The sequence below is a fragment of the Oncorhynchus kisutch genome, linkage group LG3 (genome assembly GCF_002021735.2).
Source record: "Oncorhynchus kisutch isolate 150728-3 linkage group LG3, Okis_V2, whole genome shotgun sequence".
In the NCBI taxonomy this organism is placed as follows: domain Eukaryota; kingdom Metazoa; phylum Chordata; class Actinopteri; order Salmoniformes; family Salmonidae; genus Oncorhynchus; species Oncorhynchus kisutch.
This window is the reverse complement of record NC_034176.2, coordinates 5915520-5939401: the sequence shown is the minus strand read 5'-3', so window position 1 is coordinate 5939401 and position 23882 is coordinate 5915520. Positions and strand designations below refer to the sequence as shown.

The following is a 23882-nucleotide window of genomic DNA, read 5'->3' as shown; positions in this document are numbered from 1 at the left end:
GTCAAAACTGTAACTAGGCCACTCAGGAACATTCAATGTCATCTTGGTAAGCAACTCCAGTGTAGATTTGACTTTGCATTTTAGGTTGTCTTGCTGAACGGTGGATTTGTGTCCCAGTGTCTTATGGAAAGGAGACTGAACAAGGTTTTCCTTTAGGATTTTGCCTGTGCTTAGCTCTATTCCGTTTATTTTTATCCTAAAAAACTCCCTACTCCTTGTCGATGACAAGCATACCGATAACATGATGCAGCCACCACCAATGTTCCCTCAAATATTTTTCGCCATTGAGCAAATTGCAGGTCTGCTGAGTGCAAACTTGAACATTGTGAAAATTCTGTGCAACTTCCAGCTCGTGTTTTACTGTGAACACTGAGGCTGTACCTGCTTTAAGTTACAGTTTTACTGTGAACACTGAGGCTGTACCTACTTTAAGTTACAGCTATAACAGTTGCCAAGTAGGCTACTGTGGCTACTTGATCATAATGTAGGCCTACCAGCGTAGCCTACCATCAGAAACTATGGAAAAAATGCCTCCCATAACATTTTAACATGGCGAAATAGCTGTTCTATCATTCAGACTACAGTAGCAGCCAATGTGTGGTGTTCAATGTAGGCCTATATTAGGCCTCACTCCCCCCTATCTGAGATATCTACTGCAGCCATCATGCTCCACATTCAACATCCGTTTTGTCTCATCCTCCACATACAACATCCGTTTTGTCAGTCACATTCTGTTAAAAGTCCCCAAAGCACACACATCTCTGGGTCGCTCGTCTTTTCAGTTCGCTGCAGCTAGCGACTGGAACGAGCTGCATCAAACACTCAAACTGTACAGTTTTATCTCAATCTCTTCATTCAAAGACTCCATCATGGACACTCTTACTGACAGTTGTGGCTGCTTTGCGTGATGTATTGTCGTCTCTACCTTCTTGCCCTTTGTTGCTGTTGTCTGGGCCCAATAATGTTTGTACCATGTTTCATGATGCTACCATGTTTTGTGCTGCTACCATGTTTTGTTCTGCTGCCATGTTGTGTTGCTACCATGTTGTTGTTATGTTGTGTTGCTACCATGTTGTTGTCATGTTGTGTTGCCTCTTTGCTGTGTTGTCATGTGTTGCTGCCTTGCTAAGTTGTTGTCTTTAGGTCTCTATTTATGTAGTGTTGTGGTGTCTCACTTGTTGTGATGTGTGTTTTGTCCGATTTTACTATTATATATATCTATTATATATATTTATTTTTAATCCCCCGCAGGAGCCCCCGTCATTTACAATGGCCGTCATTGTAAATACGAATTTGTTATTAACTGACTTGTTAAATAAAGTTTAAAATAATTTAAAAAAAATACATTCCATGACACTTTTGATAAAATCTTGACTTGACATTAACCTGTTTATCCACCTGTCCTTCAGACAAGGAGGTGACTGAACATGTTGTTGTGTTGTTTGATGCAAGAAACCACTTTACAAAATAAAATGCATTATTATTCCCCGTACCATTACTACAGAGAATCAGAAGAATTATGCTACCCTCTGCCTACTGGCTACTTAAGTTATTCAAACCTGTTTCAAAATACAACACGGCCCCTTTAAGACAAAAAAAACAAGCTCTTTACCTGACTTGCTTTTCAAAGATGGCTAGAAATTTAGACATTTTGTGCTCTTGTAAGAAGCAATCACTCCCCCATTGCTGACTACAAAATAACTGGGCTAATAACTCACTAACTAGCAAAGGATATGAACAAAATGTACACACGTGGCTACATGCAGCTCTTGCTTTGATCTCAAAACATGCACATCTCCTCACGACCGCTCATGCTGTAAACACAGTCCAGTTCAAAGTGAAGGACACAGATCCATATATGGCAATGGTCTATTTGCATATAGGCCTACTGTAGCTCTGATTGGTTATGCAGCACAGGTCTGTGGAGAGTATGGGCTGAGTCGTGTCAATGCAATAGAATCCTACTCCGATGCGTTCTGCCAACAACAACATTTCTTGCATAATTTGTTTTGTTTTCGGTATGTTGAGTTGAAAGTGGATAATATTCGATCACAATTGCCACAGTAAAGGGAAACGTTGATAGTGTTAACAGGGAAAAACTGAATTTTCAATCTCGTGCTTCTCTCCTTGGGTTGACGTTTTTCTGCACAGTCTCGGGGATACTGCCCACTCCGCACATTGGCCGCCACCATGCTTGAAAATATGAATGAGTGGTACTCAGTGATGTGTTTGTATTTGCTCCAAACAGAACAGGACATAAAGTTGATTTCTTTTCTACATTTTCTGCAGTTCTGCTTATTAAGTACCTTGTTGCAAACAGGATGCATGTTTTGGGATGTTTCTTTTCTTTACAGGCTTCCTTCTTTTCACTCTGTCATTTAGGTTAGTATTGTGTAGTAACTACAATGTTGTTGATCCATCCTCAGTTTCCTCCTATCACATTCAACTGTTTTAAAGTCATCCTTGGCCTCATGGTGAAATGTAATTCCTCTCCGGCAACTGAGTTAGGAAGGACTTGTATCTTTGTAGAGACTGGTTGTATTCATTAACACCATCCAAAGAGTAATAACTTCACCATGTTCAATATTTGCTTTCATTTTTATTTAACCAATCGGTGCCCTTCTTTGCAAGGCATTGGAAAACCTCCCTGGTCTTTGTGTTTGAAATTCACTCCTCGACTGAGGGACCTTGCAGATAATTGTATTTATTTAACTAGGCAAGTCAGTTAAGAACAAATTCTTATTTTCAATGACGGCCTGGGAACAGTGCCTGTTCAGGGGCAGAACAACAGATTTGTACCTTGTCAGCTCAGGGGTTGGGTAGACTAGTGGTTAGAGAGTAGAGGTGGCAGGGTAGACTAGTGGTTAGAGAGTAGAGGTGGTGGGGTAGCCTAGTGGTTAGAGTGTAGAGGTGGCAGGGTAGTCTAGTGGTTAGAGAGTAGAGGTGGCAGGGTAGTCTAGTGGTTAGAGAGTAGAGGTGGCAGGGTAGACTAGTGGTTAGAGTGTAGAGGTGGCAGGGTAGACTAGTGGTTAGAGTGTAGAGGTGGCAGGGTGGCAGGGTAAACTAGTGGTTAGAGTGTAGAGGTGGCAGGGTAGACTAGTGGTTAGAGAGTAGAGGTGGCGGGGTAGCCTAGTGGTTAGAGTGTAGAGGTGGCAGGGTAGACTAGTGGTTAGAGTGTAGAGGTGGCAGGGTAGACTAGTGGTTAGAGAGTAGAGGTGGTGGGGTAGCCTAGTGGTTAGAGTGTAGAGGTGGCAGGGTAGATTAGTGGTTAGAGTGTAGAGGTGGCAGGGTAGCCTAGTGGTTAGAGAGTAGAGCTGGCATGGTAGACTAGTGGATAGAGAGTAGAGGTGGCAGGGTAGACTAGTGGTTAGAGAGTAGAGGAGGCAGGGTAGCCTAGTGGTTAGAGTGTAGAGGTGGCAGGGTAGACTAGTGGTTAGAGTGTAGAGGTGGCAGGGTAGACTAGTGGTTAGAGTGTAGAGGAGGCAGGTAGCCTAGTGGTTAGAGTGTAGACGAGGCAGGTAGCCTAGTGGTTAGAGTGTAGAGGAGGCAGGGTAGCCTAGTGGTTAGAGTGTAGAGGTGGCAGGGTAGCCTAGTGGTTAGAGTGTAGAGGTGGCAGGGTAGCCTAGTGGTTAGAGTGTAGAGGTGGCAGGGTAGACTAGTGGTTAGAGTGTAGAGGTGGCAGAGTAGCCTAGTGGTTAGAGTGTAGAGGAGGCAGGGTAGCCTAGTGGTTAGAGTGTAGAGGTGGCAGGGTAGCCTAGTGGTTAGAGTGTAGAGGTGGCAGGGTAGCCTAGTGGTTAGAGTGTAGAGGTGGCAGGGTAGACTAGTGGTTAGAGTGTAGAGGTGGCAGAGTAGCCTAGTGGTTAGAGTGTAGAGGAGGCAGGGTAGACTAGTGGTTAGAGTGTAGAGGTGGCAGAGTAGCCTAGTGGTTAGAGTGTAGAGGTGGCAGGGTAGCCTAGTGGTTAGAGTGTAGAGGAGGCAGGGTAGACTAGTGGTTAGAGTGTAGAGGTGGCAGGGTAGCCTAGTGGTTAGAGTGTAGAGGTGGCAGGGTAGCCTAGTGGTTAGAGTGTAGAGGTGGCAGAGTAGCCTAGTGGTTAGAGTGTAGAGGTGGCAGGGTAGCCTAGTGGTTAGAGTGTAGAGGTGGCAGAGTAGCCTAGTGGTTAGAGTGTAGAGGTGGCAGAGTAGCCTAGTGGTTAGAGTGTAGAGGTGGCAGGGTAGCCTAGTGGTTAGAGCGTTGGACTAGTAACCGAAAGGTTGCAGGTTTCAAATCCCTGAGCTGACAAGGTACAAATCTGTCGTTCTGCCCCCTGAACAAGGCAGTTAACCCCACTGTTCCCAGGCCGTCATTGAAAATAAGAATTTGTTCTTAACTGACTTGACTAGTTAAATAAAGATTTAAAAAGAAATATGTTAATACGCAACGTTTTACTCCTGAACGTGTTTAGGCCATAACAAAGGTGTTGAATACTTATTGACTTATTGACATTTCAGCTTTTCATTTTTTTATTCATTTGTTAACGTTTCTAAAAACATAATTCCACTTTGACATTATGGGGCCAGTGACACGAAATCCATTTAAAATTCATGCTGTAACAGAACAAAAAGTCAAGGGGTGTGAGTACCCTGAAGGCACTGTATATACAGTACTTAGGCTTACTAGTAAACATTAGATCGTCACGAGCCTACCGCATGTTGCAGCGAAAGTTCAGTCAGTCCCAACACCTTAGCCATTACAGCAAGAGGTCCGAAGCTCTTGAGAAGGTCAGTACTGTAGTGTAGGTGTTGTAACAAGGACCATTACAAATGTAACATATTCACAACGTATCAAAGACCATTACAAATGTAACATATTCACAACGTTAATCATCCTGAGTAGTTAGTAGTTGCAGTATTGTCAAAGTGCTGTGGAACTTTGCCTCAGCCTTAGCCCCCCCCCCCACACACACACAGATACACACTCTTCGCCAGATGGAAACATTGACCTTGTCTTGGAGATGGGGGGGGGGGGAGGAGGAGAGAAACTGTGTGAAAGATGGCGGCCCTAATGGTGAATCTCTCATGTTTTAATGTTCTCTGCACATACATTGAATTGTAATTATTAGTTTAATTACTACGACGTCGTTATCATCAAGGGCAAATTGAACACACTGCCTGTGTTCACATTGCTCACTTTGACTGATAGAGGGTACGGTGTGCCAAGGCCTGAGGCGTGTGTGGCAAGCACACTCCCAACGTGTCTACCCGCTCTGGACTGGCACATGATGTATCTGGATGATAACAATGATAATAAAAACTATCAGTCATCATATCAGTTATTAACCAAAAAAATGTTTATTTCATAAAAACTAGGTGGTATTGGCATAGTAGCAAGGGCATTACCAGGAAGTAAACCAAAGTAGGTAGACCAGGAAGTAAACCAATGAAGTGAACCAAGGTAGTAGACCAGGGAAGTAGACCAGGGAAGTAGACCAGGGAAGTAGACCGGGGAAGTAGACCAGGGAAGTAGACCAGGAAGGTAGACCAGGTGTTTAGACCAGGGAAGTAGACCAGGGAAGTAGACCGGGGAAGTAGACCAGGTGTTTAGACCAGGGAAGTAGACCAGGGAAGTAGACCGGGGAAGTAGACCAGGGAAGTAGACCAGGGAGGCAGACCAGGTGTTTAGACCAGGGAAGTAGACCAGGGAAGTAGACCGGGGAAGTAGACCAGGTGTTTAGACCAGGGAAGTAGACCAGGGAAGTAGACCGGGGAAGTAGACCAGGGAAGTAGACCAGGGACGTAGACCAGGTGTTTAGACCAGGGAAGTAGACCAGGGAAGGAGACCAGGGAAGTAGACCAGGTGTTTAGACCAGGGAAGTAGACCAGGGAGGTAGACCGGGGAAGTAGACCAGGGAAGTAGACCAGGGACGTAGACCAGGTGTTTAGACCAGGGAAGTAGACCAGGGAAGGAGACCAGGGAAGTAGAGCAGGTGTTTAGACCAGGGAAGTAGACCAGGGAGGTAGACCAGGTGTTTAGACCAGGGAAGTAGACCAGGGAAGTAGACCGGGGAAGTAGACCAGGTGTTTAGACCAGGGAAGTAGACCAGGGAAGTAGACCGGGGAAGTAGACCAGGGAAGTAGACCAGGGATGTAGACCAGGTGTTTAGACCAGGGAAGTAGACCAGGGAAGGAGACCAGGGAAGTAGACCAGGTGTTTAGACCAGGGAAGTAGACCAGGGAAGTAGACCAGGGAGGTAGACCAGGTGTTTAGACCAGGGGTTGAGACCAGGGAGGTAGACCAGGGAAGTAGACCAGGTGTTTAGACCAGGGAAGTAGACCAGGGAAGTAGACCAGGGAGGTAGACCAGGTGTTTAGACCAGGGGTTGAGACCAGGGAGGTAGACCAGGGAAGTAGACCAGGTGTTTAGACCAGGGAAGTAGACCAGGGAAGTAGACCAGGGAGGTAGACCAGGTGTTTAGACCAGGGAAGTAGACCAGGGAAGGAGACCAGGGAAGTAGACCAGGGAGGTAGACCAGGGAAGTAGACCAGGGAGGTAGACCAGGGAAGTAGACCAGGGAATCTCAACTGTAGACACTCACAATGCCAGTGGTTATGGCACAGCAACGCTTTTATAACATTAATAATGATACCAATGTCTCTAATGTCTCTGCTCTTCTCATCATGACCACCATAATGAATACTTTATCCATCTATAGACACATCCAGCTCAGCTCTTATCAAGTCCATACATCCAGCTATCGTACTGGGTTATCAAGTTCACATATCCTGCTCTTGTAGGGGGTTATCAAGTCCATACATCCAGCTATCGTACTGGGTTATCAAGTTCACATATCCTGCTCTTGTAGGGGGTTATCAAGTTCATACATCCAGCTATCGTAGGGGGTTATCAAGTTCACACACCCTGCTCTTGTAGGGGGTTGTCAAGTCCATACATCCAGCTATCGTAGGGGGTTATCAAGTTCACACACCCTGCTCTTGTAGGGGGTTGTCAAGTCCATACATCCAGTTATCGTAGAGGGTTATTAAAGTTCATACATCCAGCTATCGTAGATGGGTATCAAGTTCACACATCTAGCTCTTGTAGGGGGTTATCAAGTCCATACATCTAGCTCTTTTAGGGGGTTATCAAGTCCATACATCTAGCTCTCGTAGGAGGTTATCAAGTTCACACATCCAGCTCTTGTAGGGGGTTATCAAGTTCATACATCCGGCTATCGTAGGGGGTTAATCAAGTTGACACATCCAGCTATCGTAGGGGGTTATCAAGTTGACACATCCAGCTCTTGTAGGGGGTTATCAAGTTCATACATCCAGCTATCGTAGGGGGTTAATCAAGTTCACACATCCAGCTCTTGCATGGGGGTGATCCAAGATCAAACAATATCCTAAGGAATTGTTTTGACTCAAGTTGAATTTAGTTTCAAAGACAATGTGGTTCTCTTTTATCTATCTGAAAGCATTGGTCTGAACACATTCTGCTGACTCGTGCTATGCTCAATCAGCAACACACTGCAGAGTTTTACCACATGTTGTGGTACAGTGTGTTATCAGTACAGTCACTACCACTATCTATAACAGCAAGCCTAGTCAGCATATCTAACTGTAGAACAAAGAAGGTGTGCTGTTTAAAAAAATAAATAAAGAGGTTCAAGGCATTCTTCATGATATTAAAATGCTTTCATTGTTGTGGCACATTCAACGGAACAGAATTCTACAAGTCAACTGTTTTTTTCTCTGTTGCAGGTCGGGAAGCGTTTCTAACGACTGGGGTGAGATTTATGCCTTTGTGAAGAATCTGACAGATCGATTTGTGAGGTAAGCATGTTGTATTCTTTACAAATGACTTGTGGTCTTGGCAAATGGACAAGGACTGAGTGTAATGGAGAAAAGTGTTGGTTAAGTCAAGGAACAAGGGTGGACTGGATATGTTTGTTAAAATGGAATCTTGGAGATTTCAACAAATCAACAAATGCCACTTTTATCTATGCCAGCTTTATGTCACATCTGAGTTTTAAACGTTCTTCTGATCAACTTCTGTCTAGCTAAACCACTTATTCAATGTTTTCCCAGCCCATTAACCAATTTTAGCCTATCCCTACAAAACGTACCAACTAGCATAGTTTAAAAGTACTCATGTCCAACCTGGGTTAAAATAGAGGATAAAAATGATCAGGAAACAAGTTAATAAAATAAAATTGCAGGCAGAGTTTTTTTTTTTTATAGCAACGTTGGTTGACTCAACGCTATGTGCTTGTCCAGACGGTATCGACCCAGCCAAACTGAAATGAAGAAATGGTTTGTTGAAGAACATAGCAAGCAGGCCCGGTGGGAGTGGGAGGCAGCGAGGATCAGGCTTCTGGGCTGTGAGAATGGCCATTTGTAACCGGGGTGGTTCAGATCCACACATAGATATCTATCTCCCCTTCCTACCGCAGAGGGGGCCGGAAGACCGGGGTTCAAGTACTATTTGATATCTTTCAAATAATTGAAGCGTTTGTTCTAGCCTTCCAAGAGGGCCAGATGGACGAGGTTTGAAGTATTGGGACTATTCTATTGGTCCATTATGCCAGGCAGGCAAGCTCAATCAAGTGCAGATAAGGTTTTAGAAATGTATTTCGAATAGGATTTGAACCCAGGTGGTCTGCGCGAAATGGGTGTGTACAGTAAGGCCAACAGGACACAGAGGGACGAGGACAATCTCCTACACAATGCTCCTTTACCAGGAACACTTCTGTTCTGCCATGTGGAGCGTGAAAGATGGACAGATTTCTCTCTTCTGGTTTTTCTCCAGATTATGGATTTCTCCCTGGCACCTCAAGCAAGCTCTTGATTTATTCAGTGTCTTGTTTGAAAGAGAAAACTGGGAGAAAAAAAAAAAAGGATTTAATTGCAATTTTAATTTCAGTCTAGCCTGAGATGTTAGGCTAAACATATTTAGATATATGATCCATTAGGTATGTATGGGGAATAGATGTGATTCTAGCCAGTCCATCACCTGTCTAAAGTTGCAAATAATACTCATCTTTTGAGTCACACAGTTTCTCATTAATAACTAAATCCAAGTCTCAATCTCCACAAACAAATGACTCAGTCAGCCTCTAAAAAGCCTTCTCAGAAAGGACGTGATCCATACGTCTGCTGTGTTTTCTTGCCAAACTTGTCCGTGTGGCTAAAAGATGCTGTGTGGGTCTGACTGTGGGAAAGGACTAGCTGAGACTAGTTGAGACTAGTTGAGACTAGTTGAGACTATCTGAGACTATCTGAGACTAGCTGAGACTATCTGAGTATAGCTGAGACTAGCTAAGACTATCTGAGGATAGCTGAGACTAGCTGAGACTATCTGAGGATAGCTGAAACTATCTGAGGATAGCTGAAACTATCTGAGGATAGCTGAGACTATCTGAGGATAGCTGAGACTATCTGAGGATAGCTGAGACTATCTGAGACTAGTTGAGACTAGCTGAGACTATCTGAGACTAGCTGAGACTATCTGAGGATAGCTGAGACTATCTGAGACTAGCTGAGACTATCTGAGGATAGCTGAAACTATCTGAGGATAGCTGAGACTATCTGAGGATAGCTGAGACTAGCTGAGACTAGCTGAGACTAGCTGAAACTAGCTGAAACTATCTCAGGATAGCTGAGACTATCTCAGGATAGCTGAGACTAGCTGAGACTAGCTGAGACTAGCTAAAACTAGCTGAGGCTACCTGAGGATAGCTGAGACTAGTTGAGACTAGCTGAGACTAGCTGAGACTAGCTGAAGATAGCTGAGACAAGTTGAGACTAGCTATGACTAGCTGAGAATATCTGAGACTAGCTGAGACTAGCTGAGGATAGCTGAGACTAGCTGAGAATATCTGAGACTAGCTGAGACTATCTGAGGATAGCTGGGACTAGCTGAGACTAGCTGAGACTAGTTGAGACTAGCTGAGACTAGCTGAGGATATCTGAGACTAGTTGAGACTAGCTGAGACTAGCTGATACTAGCTGAGACTAGCTGAGACTAGCTGAGACTAGTTGAGACTAGCTGAGACTAGCTGAGACTAGCTGAGACTAGCTGAAACTAGCTGAGGCTACCTGAGGATAGCTGAGACTAGTTGAGACTAGCTGAGACTAGCTGAGACTAGCTGAAGATAGCTGAGACAAGTTGAGACTAGCTGAGACTAGCTGAGAATATCTGAGACTAGCTGAGACTAGCTGAGGATAGCTGAGACTAGCTGAGAATATCTGAGACTAGCTGAGTATCTGAGGATAGCTGAGACTATCTGAGGATAGCTGAGACTAGCTGAGACTAGCTGAGACTAGTTGAGACTAGCTGAGACTAGCTGAGACTAGCTGAGACTAGTTGAGACTAGCTGAGACTAGCTGAGGATATCTGAGACTAGTTGAGACTAGCTGAGACTAGCTGAGACTAGTTTAGACTAGCTGAGACTAGTTGAGACTATCTGAGACTCGTTGAGACTAGCTGAGACTAGCTGAAACTAGCTGAGGCTACCTGAGGATAGCTGAGACTAGTTGAGACTAGCTGAAGATAGCTGAGACAAGTTGAGACTAGCTGAGACTAGCTGAGAATATCTGAGACTAGCTGAGACTAGCTGAGGATAGCTGAGACTAGCTGAGAATATCTGAGACTAGCTGAGTATCTGAGACTATCTGAGGATAGCTGAGACTATCTGAGGATAGCTGAGACTAGCTGAGACTAGTTGAGACTAGCTGAGACTATCTGAGACTAGCTGAGACTATCTGAGGATAGCTGAGACTATCTCAGGATAGCTGAGACTAGCTGAGACTAGCTGAGACTAGCTAAAACTAGCTGAGGCTACCTGAGGATAGCTGAGACGAGTTGAGACTAGCTGAGACTAGCTGAGACTAGCTGAAGATAGCTGAGACAAGTTGAGACTAGCTATGACTAGCTGAGAATATCTGAGACTAGCTGAGACTAGCTGAGGATAGCTGAGACTAGCTGAGAATATCTGAGACTAGCTGAGACTATCTGAGGATAGCTGGGACTAGCTGAGACTAGCTGAGACTAGTTGAGACTAGCTGAGACTAGCTGAGGATATCTGAGACTAGTTGAGACTAGCTGAGACTAGCTGATACTAGCTGAGACTAGCTGAGACTAGCTGAGACTAGTTGAGACTAGCTGAGACTAGCTGAGACTAGCTGAGACTAGCTGAGACTAGCTGAAACTAGCTGAGGCTACCTGAGGATAGCTGAGACTAGTTGAGACTAGCTGAGACTAGCTGAGACTAGCTGAAGATAGCTGAGACAAGTTGAGACTAGCTGAGACTAGCTGAGAATATCTGAGACTAGCTGAGACTAGCTGAGGATAGCTGAGACTAGCTGAGAATATCTGAGACTAGCTGAGTATCTGAGGATAGCTGAGACTATCTGAGGATAGCTGAGACTAGCTGAGACTAGTTGAGACTAGCTGAGACTAGCTGAGACTAGCTGAGACTAGTTGAGACTAGCTGAGACTAGCTGAGGATATCTGAGACTAGTTGAGACTAGCTGAGACTAGCTGAGACTAGTTTAGACTAGCTGAGACTAGTTGAGACTAGCTGAGACTCGTTGAGACTAGCTGAGACTAGCTGAAACTAGCTGAGGCTACCTGAGGATAGCTGAGACTAGTTGAGACTAGCTGAAGATAGCTGAGACAAGTTGAGACTAGCTGAGACTAGCTGAGAATATCTGAGACTAGCTGAGACTAGCTGAGGATAGCTGAGACTAGCTGAGAATATCTGAGACTAGCTGAGTATCTGAGACTATCTGAGGATAGCTGAGACTAGCTGAGACTAGCTGAGACTAGCTGAGACTAGTTGAGACTAGCTGAGACTAGCTGAGACTAGCTGAGACTAGCTGAGGATATCTGAGACTAGTTGAGACTAGCTGATACTAGCTGAGATGAGTTGAGACTAGCGGAGACTAGTTTAGACTAGTTGAGACTAGTTGAGACTAGTTTAGACTAGCTGAGACTAGGTAAGACTAGTTGAGACTAGATGAGACTAGCTGAGACTATCTGATACTAGTTGAGACTAGTTGAGACTAGTTGAGACTAGCTGAGACTAGATAATGCTAGTTGAGACTAGCTGAGACTAGCTGATACTAGTTGAGACCTGCTGAGACTAGGTGAGACTAGTTGAGACTAGCTGAAACTAGCTGAGACTAGCTGAGACTAGCTGAGACCTGGCCATGTGTCATGTGGGTGGGAGAAAGCAGCACCTCTCCTTATGCTCTGAAGAACTCACATCTCTGAGGACTTTTTTCTTTTTCAGAGTTTGTAAAGGTATTTACATATTTTTTTTTAGCTAAATATTTATATCCATGCACAGCTGTGTTTGCACCTTTGCTGATAAATGAATAAGTATCAGTCAAGGCAAAAGTAATGGACAGGTGGAACGGCCACATTTAGATTGTGTGGGTTTGGTCTGGAAGCAAGCGCATGACTGTCCGTTTCCCATTCACACCCTCATACATTGACAGGCATAAAAATGTATTGCACAACATCCTGTATGTGTGTGTGTGTGTGGGGGGGGGGGGGGGGGTGGGGGGGGGGGGGGGAGTCATGACAATCTGTTTCCTGTATGTTAACCACTTCCTGGTACTAGAATCAGGTGATACAAACTAGTGTATCTTGTATACCATGTAACATTTCATTTCGTCACATCTAAAATAATGTCTTTACACTTAACAGCCTATTCAATAACCATCTATCGCATGCTGGTTTTATGATGTCAATGACAACATAATGATCACACCTTCACAGATTGCTGAGTTACATCACTGTGAATTCTCCAATGAAAAAGGATGTCTAGAATAGGATACTGTAACGGCGTTCTTCGTTTGTCGAAAGAGAGTCGGACCGAAATGCAGTGTGGTGGTTATTCATGATCTTTAATGAAGAAATGACGACACATGAAACAACTATACAAAAATACAAAACAACAAACGGAACGTGAAACCTAATTACAGCCTATCTGGTGAAACTACACAGAGACAGGAACAATCACCCACCAACCTAATACAGCCTATCTGGTGAAACTACACAGAGACAGGAACAATCACCCACGAAATACAAAGTGAAACTCAGGCTACCTAAATACGGTTCCCAATCCGAGACAACGAGAATCACCTGACTCTGATTGAGAACCGCCTCAGGCAGCCAAGCCTACACTAGACACACCCCTAATCAACCACAATCCCAATGCCTACAAAAACCCCAATAAGACAATACAATAAACCCATGTCACACCCTGGCCTGAACAAATAATTAAAGAAAACACAAACTACTAAGACCAAGGCGTGACAGATACAATAATACTAATGATAATACTGTATATTGACCTGATATATATATTCTACTGTACTTTTAACCTGATATATATTCTACTGTATATTAACCTGATATATATTCTACTGTAATATTAACCTGATATATATTCTACTGTAATATTAACCTGATATATATTCTACTGTAATATTAACCTGATATATATTCTACTGTAATATTAACCTGATATATATTCTACTGTAATATTAACCTGATATATATTCTACTGTAATATTAACCTGATATATATTCTACTGTAATATTAACCTGATATATATTCTACTGTATATTAACCTGATATATATTCTACTGTAATATTAACCTGATATATATTCTACTGTAATATTAACCTGATATATATTCTACTGTAATATTAACCTGATATATATTCTACTGTATATTGACCTGATATATATTCTACTGTAATATTAACCTGATATATATTCTACTGTGTTGTTTAATTCCAGCCCCAGCATGAGGGTCTCCTTTATAGTGTTCTCGTCTTCAGCCAAAGTGATGTTACCTCTCACTGGAGACAGGTGTGGTATCCTTCCTATTGAGAATGACATAACATATTATAAGCCTTGTAATAACACATTATAAGCGTTCATATTACATGCTTATAACAGTCATAATTATGGACATTTTTATTTGTATCCACTGGCAAAAACACCGTACCAAAAAAATGTTGCCAGAAAATGGTAAGTTGATGTCTTTTTGTTTGAAGATATGAAATCCAGGAAGGCCTGGAGAGACTGAGAGAGGTGAAGCCTGCAGGGGAGACCTACATGCATGAAGGGATTAAAGAGGTGCAGTATGGGTAACACGTTCATTGGATAGTCCCCAATACATACTTTACAGATGTTCAACTATCCATTAACCCTAAACCTTACTCTAAACCTTACTCTAAACCTTACTCTAAACCTAACCCTAATCCTAACCCTAAACCTTACTCTAAACCTAACCCTAATCCTTACCCTAAACCTTACCCTAAACCTAACCCTAAACCTTACTCTAAACCTAACCCTAATCCTTACCCTAAACCTTACCCTAAACCTAATCCCAAACCTAATCCTAAACCAAATCCCAAACCTTACCCTAAACCTAATCCTTACCCTAAACCTTACCCTAAACCTAATCCTAATCCTAAACCAAATCCTAAACCTTACCCTAAACCTTACCCTAAACCTAACCTTAATCCTAATCCTAAACCTTACCCTAAACCTTACCCTAAACCTACTCCTAATCCTAAACCTTACCCTAAACCTAGTCGAAACCACTAGCCAGTGGTCACCTCACTAGAGAAGCCTTCAGTACTGAGCATAATATCCCCCACGTTATAATCATTACAGTAAAATACTGTGTTAACATTGTCAGTCTGCAATTTGACCCTATCTGTGCTAGCCTTGTCAGTCTGCCATTTGACCCTATCTGTGCTAGCCTTGTCAGTCTGCCATTTGACCCTGTCTGTGCTAGCATTGTCAGTCTGCCATTTGACCCTATCTCTGCTAGCATTGTCAGTCTGCCATTTGACCCTATCTGTGCTAGCCTTGTCAGTCTGCCATTTGATCCTATCTGTGCTAGCATTTTCAGTCTGCCATTTGACCCTGTGCTAGCCTAATAGCTAGGCGTTTGACCCTATCTGTGCTAGCCTAATAGCTAGGCGTTTGACCCCATCTGTGCTAGCCTAATAGCTAGGCGTTTGACCCCATCTGTGCTAGCCTAATAGCTAGGCGTTTGACCCTATCTGTGCTAGCCTAATAGCTAGGCATTTGACCCTATCTGTGCTAGCCTAATAGCTAGGCGTTTGACCCTATCTGTGCTAACATAATAGCTAGGCGTTTGACCCTATCTGTGCTAGCCTAATAGCTAGGCATTTGACCCTATCTGTGCTAGCCTAATAGCTAGGCGTTTGACCCTATCTGTGCTAGCCTAATAGCTAGGCATTTGATCCTATCTGTGCTAGCATTTTCAGTCTGCCATTTGACCCTGTGCTAGCCTAATAGCTAGGCGTTTGACCCTATCTGTCCTAGCCTAATAGCTAGGCATTTGACCCCATCTGTGCTAGCCTAATAGCTAGGCGTTTGACCTTATCTGTGCTAGCCTAATAGCTAGGCATTTGACCCTATCTGTGCTAGCCTAATAGCTAGGCGTTTGACCCTATCTGTGCTAGCCTAATACATTGTAGAATAATAGTGAAGCATTTTCAGTCTGCCATTTGACCCTGTGCTAGCCTAATAGCTAGGCGTTTGACCCTATCTGTGCTAGCCTAATAGCTAGGCGTTTGCTGTGTTGGCACTAAACACGGTTTAAATAGGGAGCAATTCAAAAGCCTACCATGCTGGAAGTACGCCAGGTGAACTAACGAATACATTATGACTCCTCTATAACAGTTCATTTTGAATGTATTCTCCTTCTGTAGACATGTCAGGTGTATTAGGTTGGGGTCACTGCCATTTCAATTTTTGTCAACTCAGCCAGGAAGTAAACTTTTAAAAAATATCATTCCAATTCCAATTTTCCTAATTGGAAAGCATGAAGCAAAATTGTAATTGGAGTTGTAATTCCGTTTACTGCCTGTAATTTCTGTTTACTTCCTGTAATTTCCGTTTACTTCCTGTAATTTCTGTTTACTTCCTGTAATTTCCGTTTACTTCCTGAGTTGACTGAACAGTAGGCCTAATGGAACTGACACCAACCCTCTTACTCTATAGTGTTATTTACTAATACAGCTCATATCTCTGTGTTTATTCCTCCATTCCCACCTCTTGTGTTTGAACCGAAAAGGCAAACCTTCAAATCAAAGCCCAAGCGACCAAGTCCTCCAGCATCATCGTGGCTTTGACGGACGGAAAGCTGGAGGTCTATGTACATGAACTAACAGTTGAAATGGTGAGTTTTTTTTATCCAAGCGAAAAAAAATTCACGTTTACAACGTAAAAATGATGGTTTTCTAATAACAGACTAAGCCTAGTCTTAGACTAAAAAGCATGCTCAATTGAGAATTTCCATGACAATAAAAAAAAAAATGATTATGTATAATCTGGGTCCAAGAATTCTGGCATGAATGTCCAATTCAGAAAGTTACTTGTTGGTTTAAAGTTAAAGTTTTTATTTTTTTCAATTCAATTCAATTCAATTCAAGGGGCTTTATTGTCATGGGAAACATGTGTTAACATTGCCAAAGCAAGTGAGATAATATATAAAGTGAATATATAAAGTGAAATAAACAATAAAACAATATCTTTTTCTAATGCAGGCCAACGATGCAAGGTACTACGGTGCTCGGGTGTACTGTGTTGGTATCAAGGACTTTGACGAGCAACAGCTAGCCGAGGTTGCTGACACCAAAGATCAAGTGTTTCCTGTTAAAGATGGCTTCCATGCACTCAAAGGCATTGTGAATTCAGTAAGACATGTTCATTAATTCACTGTTTTACTGTAAATAAATGTGAAGTAGGCGGTGAGTTTTCAAGGCACTTCAGTGCAACCTTCTTGTGGAAAAAGAAATGCCTTTTGTTTGGAGCTTGTAGGTAGCTTAGTGGTTAGAGTGTTGGACTAGTAACCAAAAGGTTGCTAGATCAAATCCCCGAGCTGACAGGGTAACAATCTGTCGTTCTGCCCCTGAACAAGGCAGTTAACCCACTGTTCCTGGGCTATCATTGAAAATAAGAATTTGTTCTTACTGACTTGCCTAGTTAAATAAAGGTAAAATTAAAAAAAAATGGAAAGACTCCATTTAGGTAGATGGAAAGAGAGTAGGTTGATGGAAAGAGAGTAGGTTGATGGAAAGAGAGTAGGTTGATGGAAAGAGAGTAGGTTGATGGAAAGAGAGAGTAGGTACATGGAAAGAGAGTAGGTAGATGGATGGAAAGAGAGTAGGTAGATGGATGGAAAGAGAGTAGGTAGATGGAAAGAGAGTAGGTAGATGAAAAGAGAGTAGGTACATGGAAAGAGAGAGTAGGTAGATGGAAAGAGAGTAGGTACATGGAAAGAGAGAGTAGGTAGATGGAAAGAGAGTAGGTAGATGAAAAGAGAGTAGGTACATGGAAAGAGAGTAGGTAGATGGATGGAAAGAGAGTAGGTACATGAAAATAATGTAGGTAGATGGAAAGAGAGTAGGTTGATGGAAAGAGAGTAGGTAGATGGAAAGAGAGAGTAGGTAGATGGAAAGAGAGTAGGGAACATGGAAAGAGAGAGTAGGTACATGGAAAGAGAGTAGGTACATGGAAAGAGAGAGTAGGTAGATGGAAAGAGAGTAGGTAGATGGAAAGAGAGAGTAGGTACATGGAAAGAGAGTAGGTACATGGAAAGAGAGAGTAGGTAGATGGAAAGAGAGAGTAGGTAGATGGAAAGAGAGTAGATAGATGGAAAGAGAGAGTAGGTAGATGGAAAGAGAGTAGGTACATGGAAAGAGAGAGTAGGTAGATGGAAAGAGAGTAGGTAGATGGAAAGAGAGTAGTTAGATAGATGGAAAGAGAGTAGGTAGATGGAAAGAGAGTAGGTAGATGGAAAGAGAGTAGGTAGATGGGAAAGAGAGTAGGTAGATGAAAAGAGAGTAGGTAATAACTGCTTGTGGCTCTCTGTGTTTCAACATGTAGACAGGAAAGGCTGTGTTAAACCACATACACTAACAGAATCCGCAGGAGGACAGCGCTGTCCTCAGTGCTGACAGTTAGTCATTGGTAGTGTTTGGGGAAGCAACTCTGAAAATATAGTTTTTTTCCAAGCTACCAATTACTTCACACCGGAATAAGTTACACTAAATCTACCTTTAAGAAAAATAGATTTTTTTACTAACATTACTTTGAAAAAGTCCAAACTTCATCCAAACTACTTCATGAAAAAGTATCATATGTAAATTTGACGTCATACGCTACAACTTGCAAGAACATGTCACTTTGGGGTCATTTGTTAAAAGAATGTGTAATTTACTTAAAAACAAATAAAACAATGTTTTATTAGACTTGTCTGATTCTGAAATTGAAAGAAAGTTCTGGTCTACTACACCCATATAGTAGTGTGTAGTTCCAGTAGTTAGCTACACCGCTACATGGTAAAACAGTAGTGTGTAGCTCCAGTAGTTAGCTACACCGCTACATGGTAAAACAGTAGTGTGTAGTTCCAGTAGTTAGCTACACCGCTACATGGTAAAACAGTAGTGTGTAGTTCCAGTAGTTAGCTACACCGCTACATGGTAAAACAGTAGTGTGTAGTTCCAGTAGTTAGCTACACTGCTACATGGTAAACCAGTAGTGTGTAGTTCCAGTAGTTAGCTACACCGCTACATGGTAAAACAGTAGTGTGTAGTTCCAGTAGTTAGCTACACCGCTACATGGTAAAACAGTAGTGTGTAGTTCCAGTAGTTAGCTACACCGCTACATGGTAAAACAGTAGTGTGTAGTTCCAGTAGTTAGCTACACCGCTACATGGTAAAACAGTAGTGTGTAGCTCCAGTAGTTAGCTACACTGCTACATGGTAAACCAGTAGTGTGTAGTTCCAGTAGTTAGCTACACCGCTACATGGTAAAACAGTAGTGTGTAGTTCCAGTAGTTAGCTACACCGCTACATGGTAAAACAGTAGTGTGTAGTTCCAGTAGTTAGCTACACCGCTACATGGTAAAACAGTAGTGTGTAGTTCCAGTAGTTAGCTACACCGCTACATGGTAAAACAGTAGTGTGTAGTTCCAGTAGTTAGCTACACCGCTACATGGTAAAACAGTAGTGTGTAGCTCCAGTAGTTAGCTACACCGCTACATGGTAAAACAGTAGTGTGTAGCTCCAGTAGTTAGCTACACCGCTACATGGTAAAACAGTAGTGTGTAGATCCAGTAGTTAGCTACACTGCTACATGGTAAACCAGTAGTGTGTAGTTCCAGTAGTTAGCTACACCGCTACATGGTAAAACAGTAGTGTGTAGTTCCAGTAGTTAGCTACACCGCTACATGGTAAAACAGTAGTGTGTAGTTCCAGTAGTTAGCTACACCGCTACATGGTAAAACAGTAGTGTGTAGTTCCAGTAGTTAGCTACACAGCTACATGGTAAAACAGTAGTGTGTAGTTCCAGTAGTTAGCTATACTGCTACATGGTAAAACAGTAGTGTGTAGTTCCAGTAGTTAGCTACATGGTAAAACAGTAGTGTGTAGTTCCAGTAGTTAGCTACACCGCTACATGGTAAAACAGTAGTGTGTAGTTCTAGTAGTTAGCTACATGGTAAACCAGTAGTGTGTAGTTCCAGTAGTTAGCTACACCGCTACATGGTAAAACAGTAGTGTGTAGTTCCAGTAGTTAGCTACACCGCTACATGGTAAAACAGTAGTGTGTAGTTCCAGTAGTTAGCTACACCGCTACATGGTAAAACAGTAGTGTGTAGTTCCAGTAGTTAGCTACATGATAAAACACTAGTGTGTAGCTCCAGTAGTTAGCTACATGGTAAAACAGTAGTGTGTAGTTCCAGTAGTTAGCTACACCGCTACATGGTAAAACTGTAGTGTGTAGTTCCAGTAGTTAGCTACACCGCTACATGGTAAAACAGTAGTGTGTAGTTCCAGTAGTTAGCTACATGATAAAACAGTAGTGTGTAGCTCCAGTAGTTAGCTACATGGTAAAACAGTAGTGTGTAGTTCCAGTAGTTAGCTACACCGCTACATGGTAAAACAGTAGTGTGTAGTTCCAGTAGTTAGCTACATGGTAAAACAGTAGTGTGTAGTTCCAGTAGTTAGCTACATGATAAAACAGTAGTGTGTAGCTCCAGTAGTTAGCTACATGGTAAAACAGTAGTGTGTAGTTCCAGTAGTTAGCTACATCGCTACATGGTAAAACAGTAGTGTGTAGTTCCAGTAGTTAGCTACACTGCTATATGGTAAAACAGTAGTGTGTAGTTCCAGTAGTTAGCTACACCGCTACATGGTAAAACAGTAGTGTGTAGTTCCAGTAGTTAGCTACATGATAAAACAGTAGTGTGTAGCTCCAGTAGTTAGCTACATGGTAAAACAGTAGTGTGTAGTTCCAGTAGTTAGCTACACCGCTACATGGTAAAACAGTAGTGTGTAGTTCCAGTAGTTAGCTACATGGTAAAACGTGCATTAACTACTGGAAACACTACCTTAATTATTATTTTGTTCAACTACCACCAAGCTACTGCAACATTTAGTTACATTACTAATTGAACTATAGAGTTTGACCAAAATCGAAAAACACACATTCTCACACAACCCCTAATCGCTGCAAAGCTCCAAAGTTGCACAATTTTGACCAGCTGAATTACTGTTTGTGTTCCAAAGGAAACACACAGAGAGAGAGAGAGAAACAGCATTCTCCAGTGATTAGTAATCTTGGATGCTGCTGGACCTCGCTGGCCTCGTCAGTCCTCACTTGGATTTCTACAATTTGAAATCATCTGTGCAGCTTTCAGCTTTCTGGGACCCACTCGCTCCGCGTATACAGTACACAGTGACTTCAGTGTTACAGGAACATTTTCCCGAATTGAGAGAAGACAGTTCAAGTTATAATTATTTTGAAAAGCCGACTGTTAGTGACTTCATATTCTAATGAAGGCTGTGAAGTACTATGCAACACTGTTGTGGTCATATCCTGTTATGCAGAGGCAGACTGCCCTTCATGTTCAGCATGTAGCAGAGGAAGGCCCAACAAATGGTAAAAGACTTCAGACACCCAAGTCATAGACTGTTCTCTCTGCTACCTCACTACAAGCTGTACCGGAGAGCCAAGTCATAGACTGTTCTCTCTGCTACCGCACGACAAGCTGTACCGGAGAGCCAAGTCATAGACTGTTCTCTCTGCTACCGCACGACAAGCTGTACCGGAGAGCCAAGTCTTAGACTGTTCTCTCTGCTACCGCACGACAAGCTGTACCGGAGAGCCAAGTCATAGACTGTTCTCTCTGCTACCGCATGACAAGCTGTACAGGAGAGCCAAGTCATAGACTGTTCTCTCTGCTACCGCACGACAAGCTGTACCGGACACCCAAGTCATAGACTGTTCTCTCTGCTACCTCACGACAAGCTGTACCGGAGAGCCAAGTCTTAGACTGTTCTCTCTGCTACCGCATGACAAGCTGTACCGGAGAGCCAAGTCTTAGACTGTCCTCTCTGCTACCGCACGACAAGCTGTACCGGAGAGCCAAGTCATAGACTGTTCTCTCTGCTACCGCATGACAAGCTGTACCGGAGAGCCAAGTCATAGACTGTTCTCTCTGCTACCGCACGACAAGCTGTACCGGAGAGCCAAGTCATAGACTGTTCTCTCTGCTACCGCACGACAAGCTGTACCGGAGAGCCAAGTCATAGACTGTTCTCTCTGCTACCGCACGACAAGCTGTACCGGAGAGCCAAGTCATAGACTGTTCTCTCTGCTACCGCACGACAAGCTGTACCGGAGAGCCAAGTCATAGACTGTTCTCTCTGCTACCGCACGACAAGCTGTACCGGAGAGCCAAGTCATAGACTGTTCTCTCTGCTACCGCACGACAAGCTGTACCGGAGAGCCAAGTCATAGACTGTTCTCTCTGCTACCGCACGACAAGCTGTACCGGAGAGCCAAGTCATAGACTGTTCTCTCTGCTACCGCACGACAAGCTGTACCGGAGAGCCAAGTCATAGACTGTTCTCTCTGCTACCGCACGACAAGCTGTACCGGAGAGCCAAGTCATAGACTGTTCTCTCTGCTACCGCACGACAAGCTGTACCGGAGAGCCAAGTCATAGACTGTTCTCTCTGCTACCGCACGACAAGCTGTACCGGAGAGCCAAGTCTTAGGCCCAAAAGGCTGCTTAACAGCTTCTACCCCCAAGCAATAAGACTGCTGAATAATTAATCAAATGGCCACCGGACTATTTACATTGACCTCCACCCCTTTGTTTTTACACTGCTGCTACTCTGTTTATTATCTATGTACAGTCACTTTACCCCCACCTACATGTACATTACCTCAACTAACCTGTACTACTGTTTATTATCTATGTACAGTCACTTTACCCTCACCTACATGTACATTACCTCAACTAACCTGTACTACTGTTTATTATCTATGTACAGTCACTTTACCCTCACCTACATGTACATTACCTCAACTAACCTGTACTACTGTTTATTATCTATGTACAGTCACTTTACCCGTACCTACATGTACATTACCTCAACTAACCTGTACTACTGTTTATTATCTATGTACAGTCACTTTACCCTCACCTACATATACAGATTACCTCAACTAACCTGTACTACTGTTTATTATCTATGTACAGTCACTTTACCCGTACCTACATGTACATTACCTCAACTAACCTGTACTACTGTTTGTTATCTATGTACAGTCACTTTACCCTCACCTACATATACAGATGACCTCAACTAACCTGTACTACTGTTTATTATCTATGTACAGTCACTTTACCCCTACCTACATGTACACATGACCTCAACTAACCTGTACTACTGTTTGTTATCTATGTACAGTCACTTTACCCCCACCTACATGTACAGATTACCTCAACTAACCTGTACTACTGTTTATTATCTATGTACAGTCACTTTACCCTCACCTACATGTACACATGACCTCAACTAACCTGTACCCCCACACATTGACTCGGTACCGATACCCCCTGTATATAGCCTCGTTTTTGTTATGTAATTTAATTTTTTTCTTTAGTTTATTTAATCAATATTTTCTTAAATCTATTTCAAATCCAATTTGATTCGTCAAAAGCGACCGAATACAACATGTGTAGTAGACCTGACAGTGAAATGATTACTTACACGCCCTTAACCACCAATGCAGTTCAAGAAATAGAAATAAACTAAAGTAATAAAATTGTATGAAATCAAAAATTATCACAATACAATGAATTGTTGTATCAATAGCCCTAGTAAATGCTCTCTCCACTTCGGATTCAAGTCTTTTTGTGGTGACGTCCGAGAAGGGTCCAAGTGCCACATATTTTAATATGAACATTTTTACCCATTGTGTAGGATGGAGTTGCATAGTTTGTCCTCTGTTGATTTATTGGTATAGTAGGAGATAGCCTGTATGACACAGTGGGCTCACATAGAAGGCCTTTCTATATGATAATGCCATCTGTATGACAGTGGGCTCACATAGAAGACCTTTCTATATGATAATGCCATCTGTATGACAGTGGGCTCACATAGAAGGTCTTTCTATATGATAATGCCATCTGTATGACAGTGGGCTCACATAGAAGACCTTTCTATATGATAATGCCATCTGTATGACAGTGGGCTCACATAGAAGACCTTTCTATATGATAATGCCATCTGTATGACAGTGGGCTCACATGGATGTCGGCTCTGGGTTTTTAATAGTACGGAGGAATGTAATAGCCCTGCATAATTTATCCATCAATGATGAATTAGCTCCCCCTTCTCTCCCTCTCTCTCCTCTCCCTCTCCTACTCCTCCCTCCCGTAGGTCCCTCTCTCCCCCCACATAGCTCCCTCTCTCTGCTCTCTCTCCCCTACTCCTTCCTCCCGTAGGTCCCTCTCTCCCCCCACATAGCTCCCTCTCTCTCCT

The 23882-nt window shown here is 42.9% G+C and overlaps 1 protein-coding gene across 1 annotated transcript in view; it reads left to right on the top strand.

Annotated features, from left to right (window-relative positions):
* Window positions 1-23882, top strand: part of LOC109882307 (anthrax toxin receptor 2-like) — a 132737-nt gene that overhangs the window by 2664 nt on the left and 106191 nt on the right. Inside the window, exons 2-6 of the mRNA XM_031816750.1 lie at window positions 7738-7809; window positions 13795-13866; window positions 14055-14136; window positions 16115-16219; window positions 16587-16736. Coding sequence (XP_031672610.1) covers window positions 7738-7809; window positions 13795-13866; window positions 14055-14136; window positions 16115-16219; window positions 16587-16736 — 481 coding nt within the window. The remainder of the gene's footprint in view (window positions 1-7737; window positions 7810-13794; window positions 13867-14054; window positions 14137-16114; window positions 16220-16586; window positions 16737-23882) is intronic.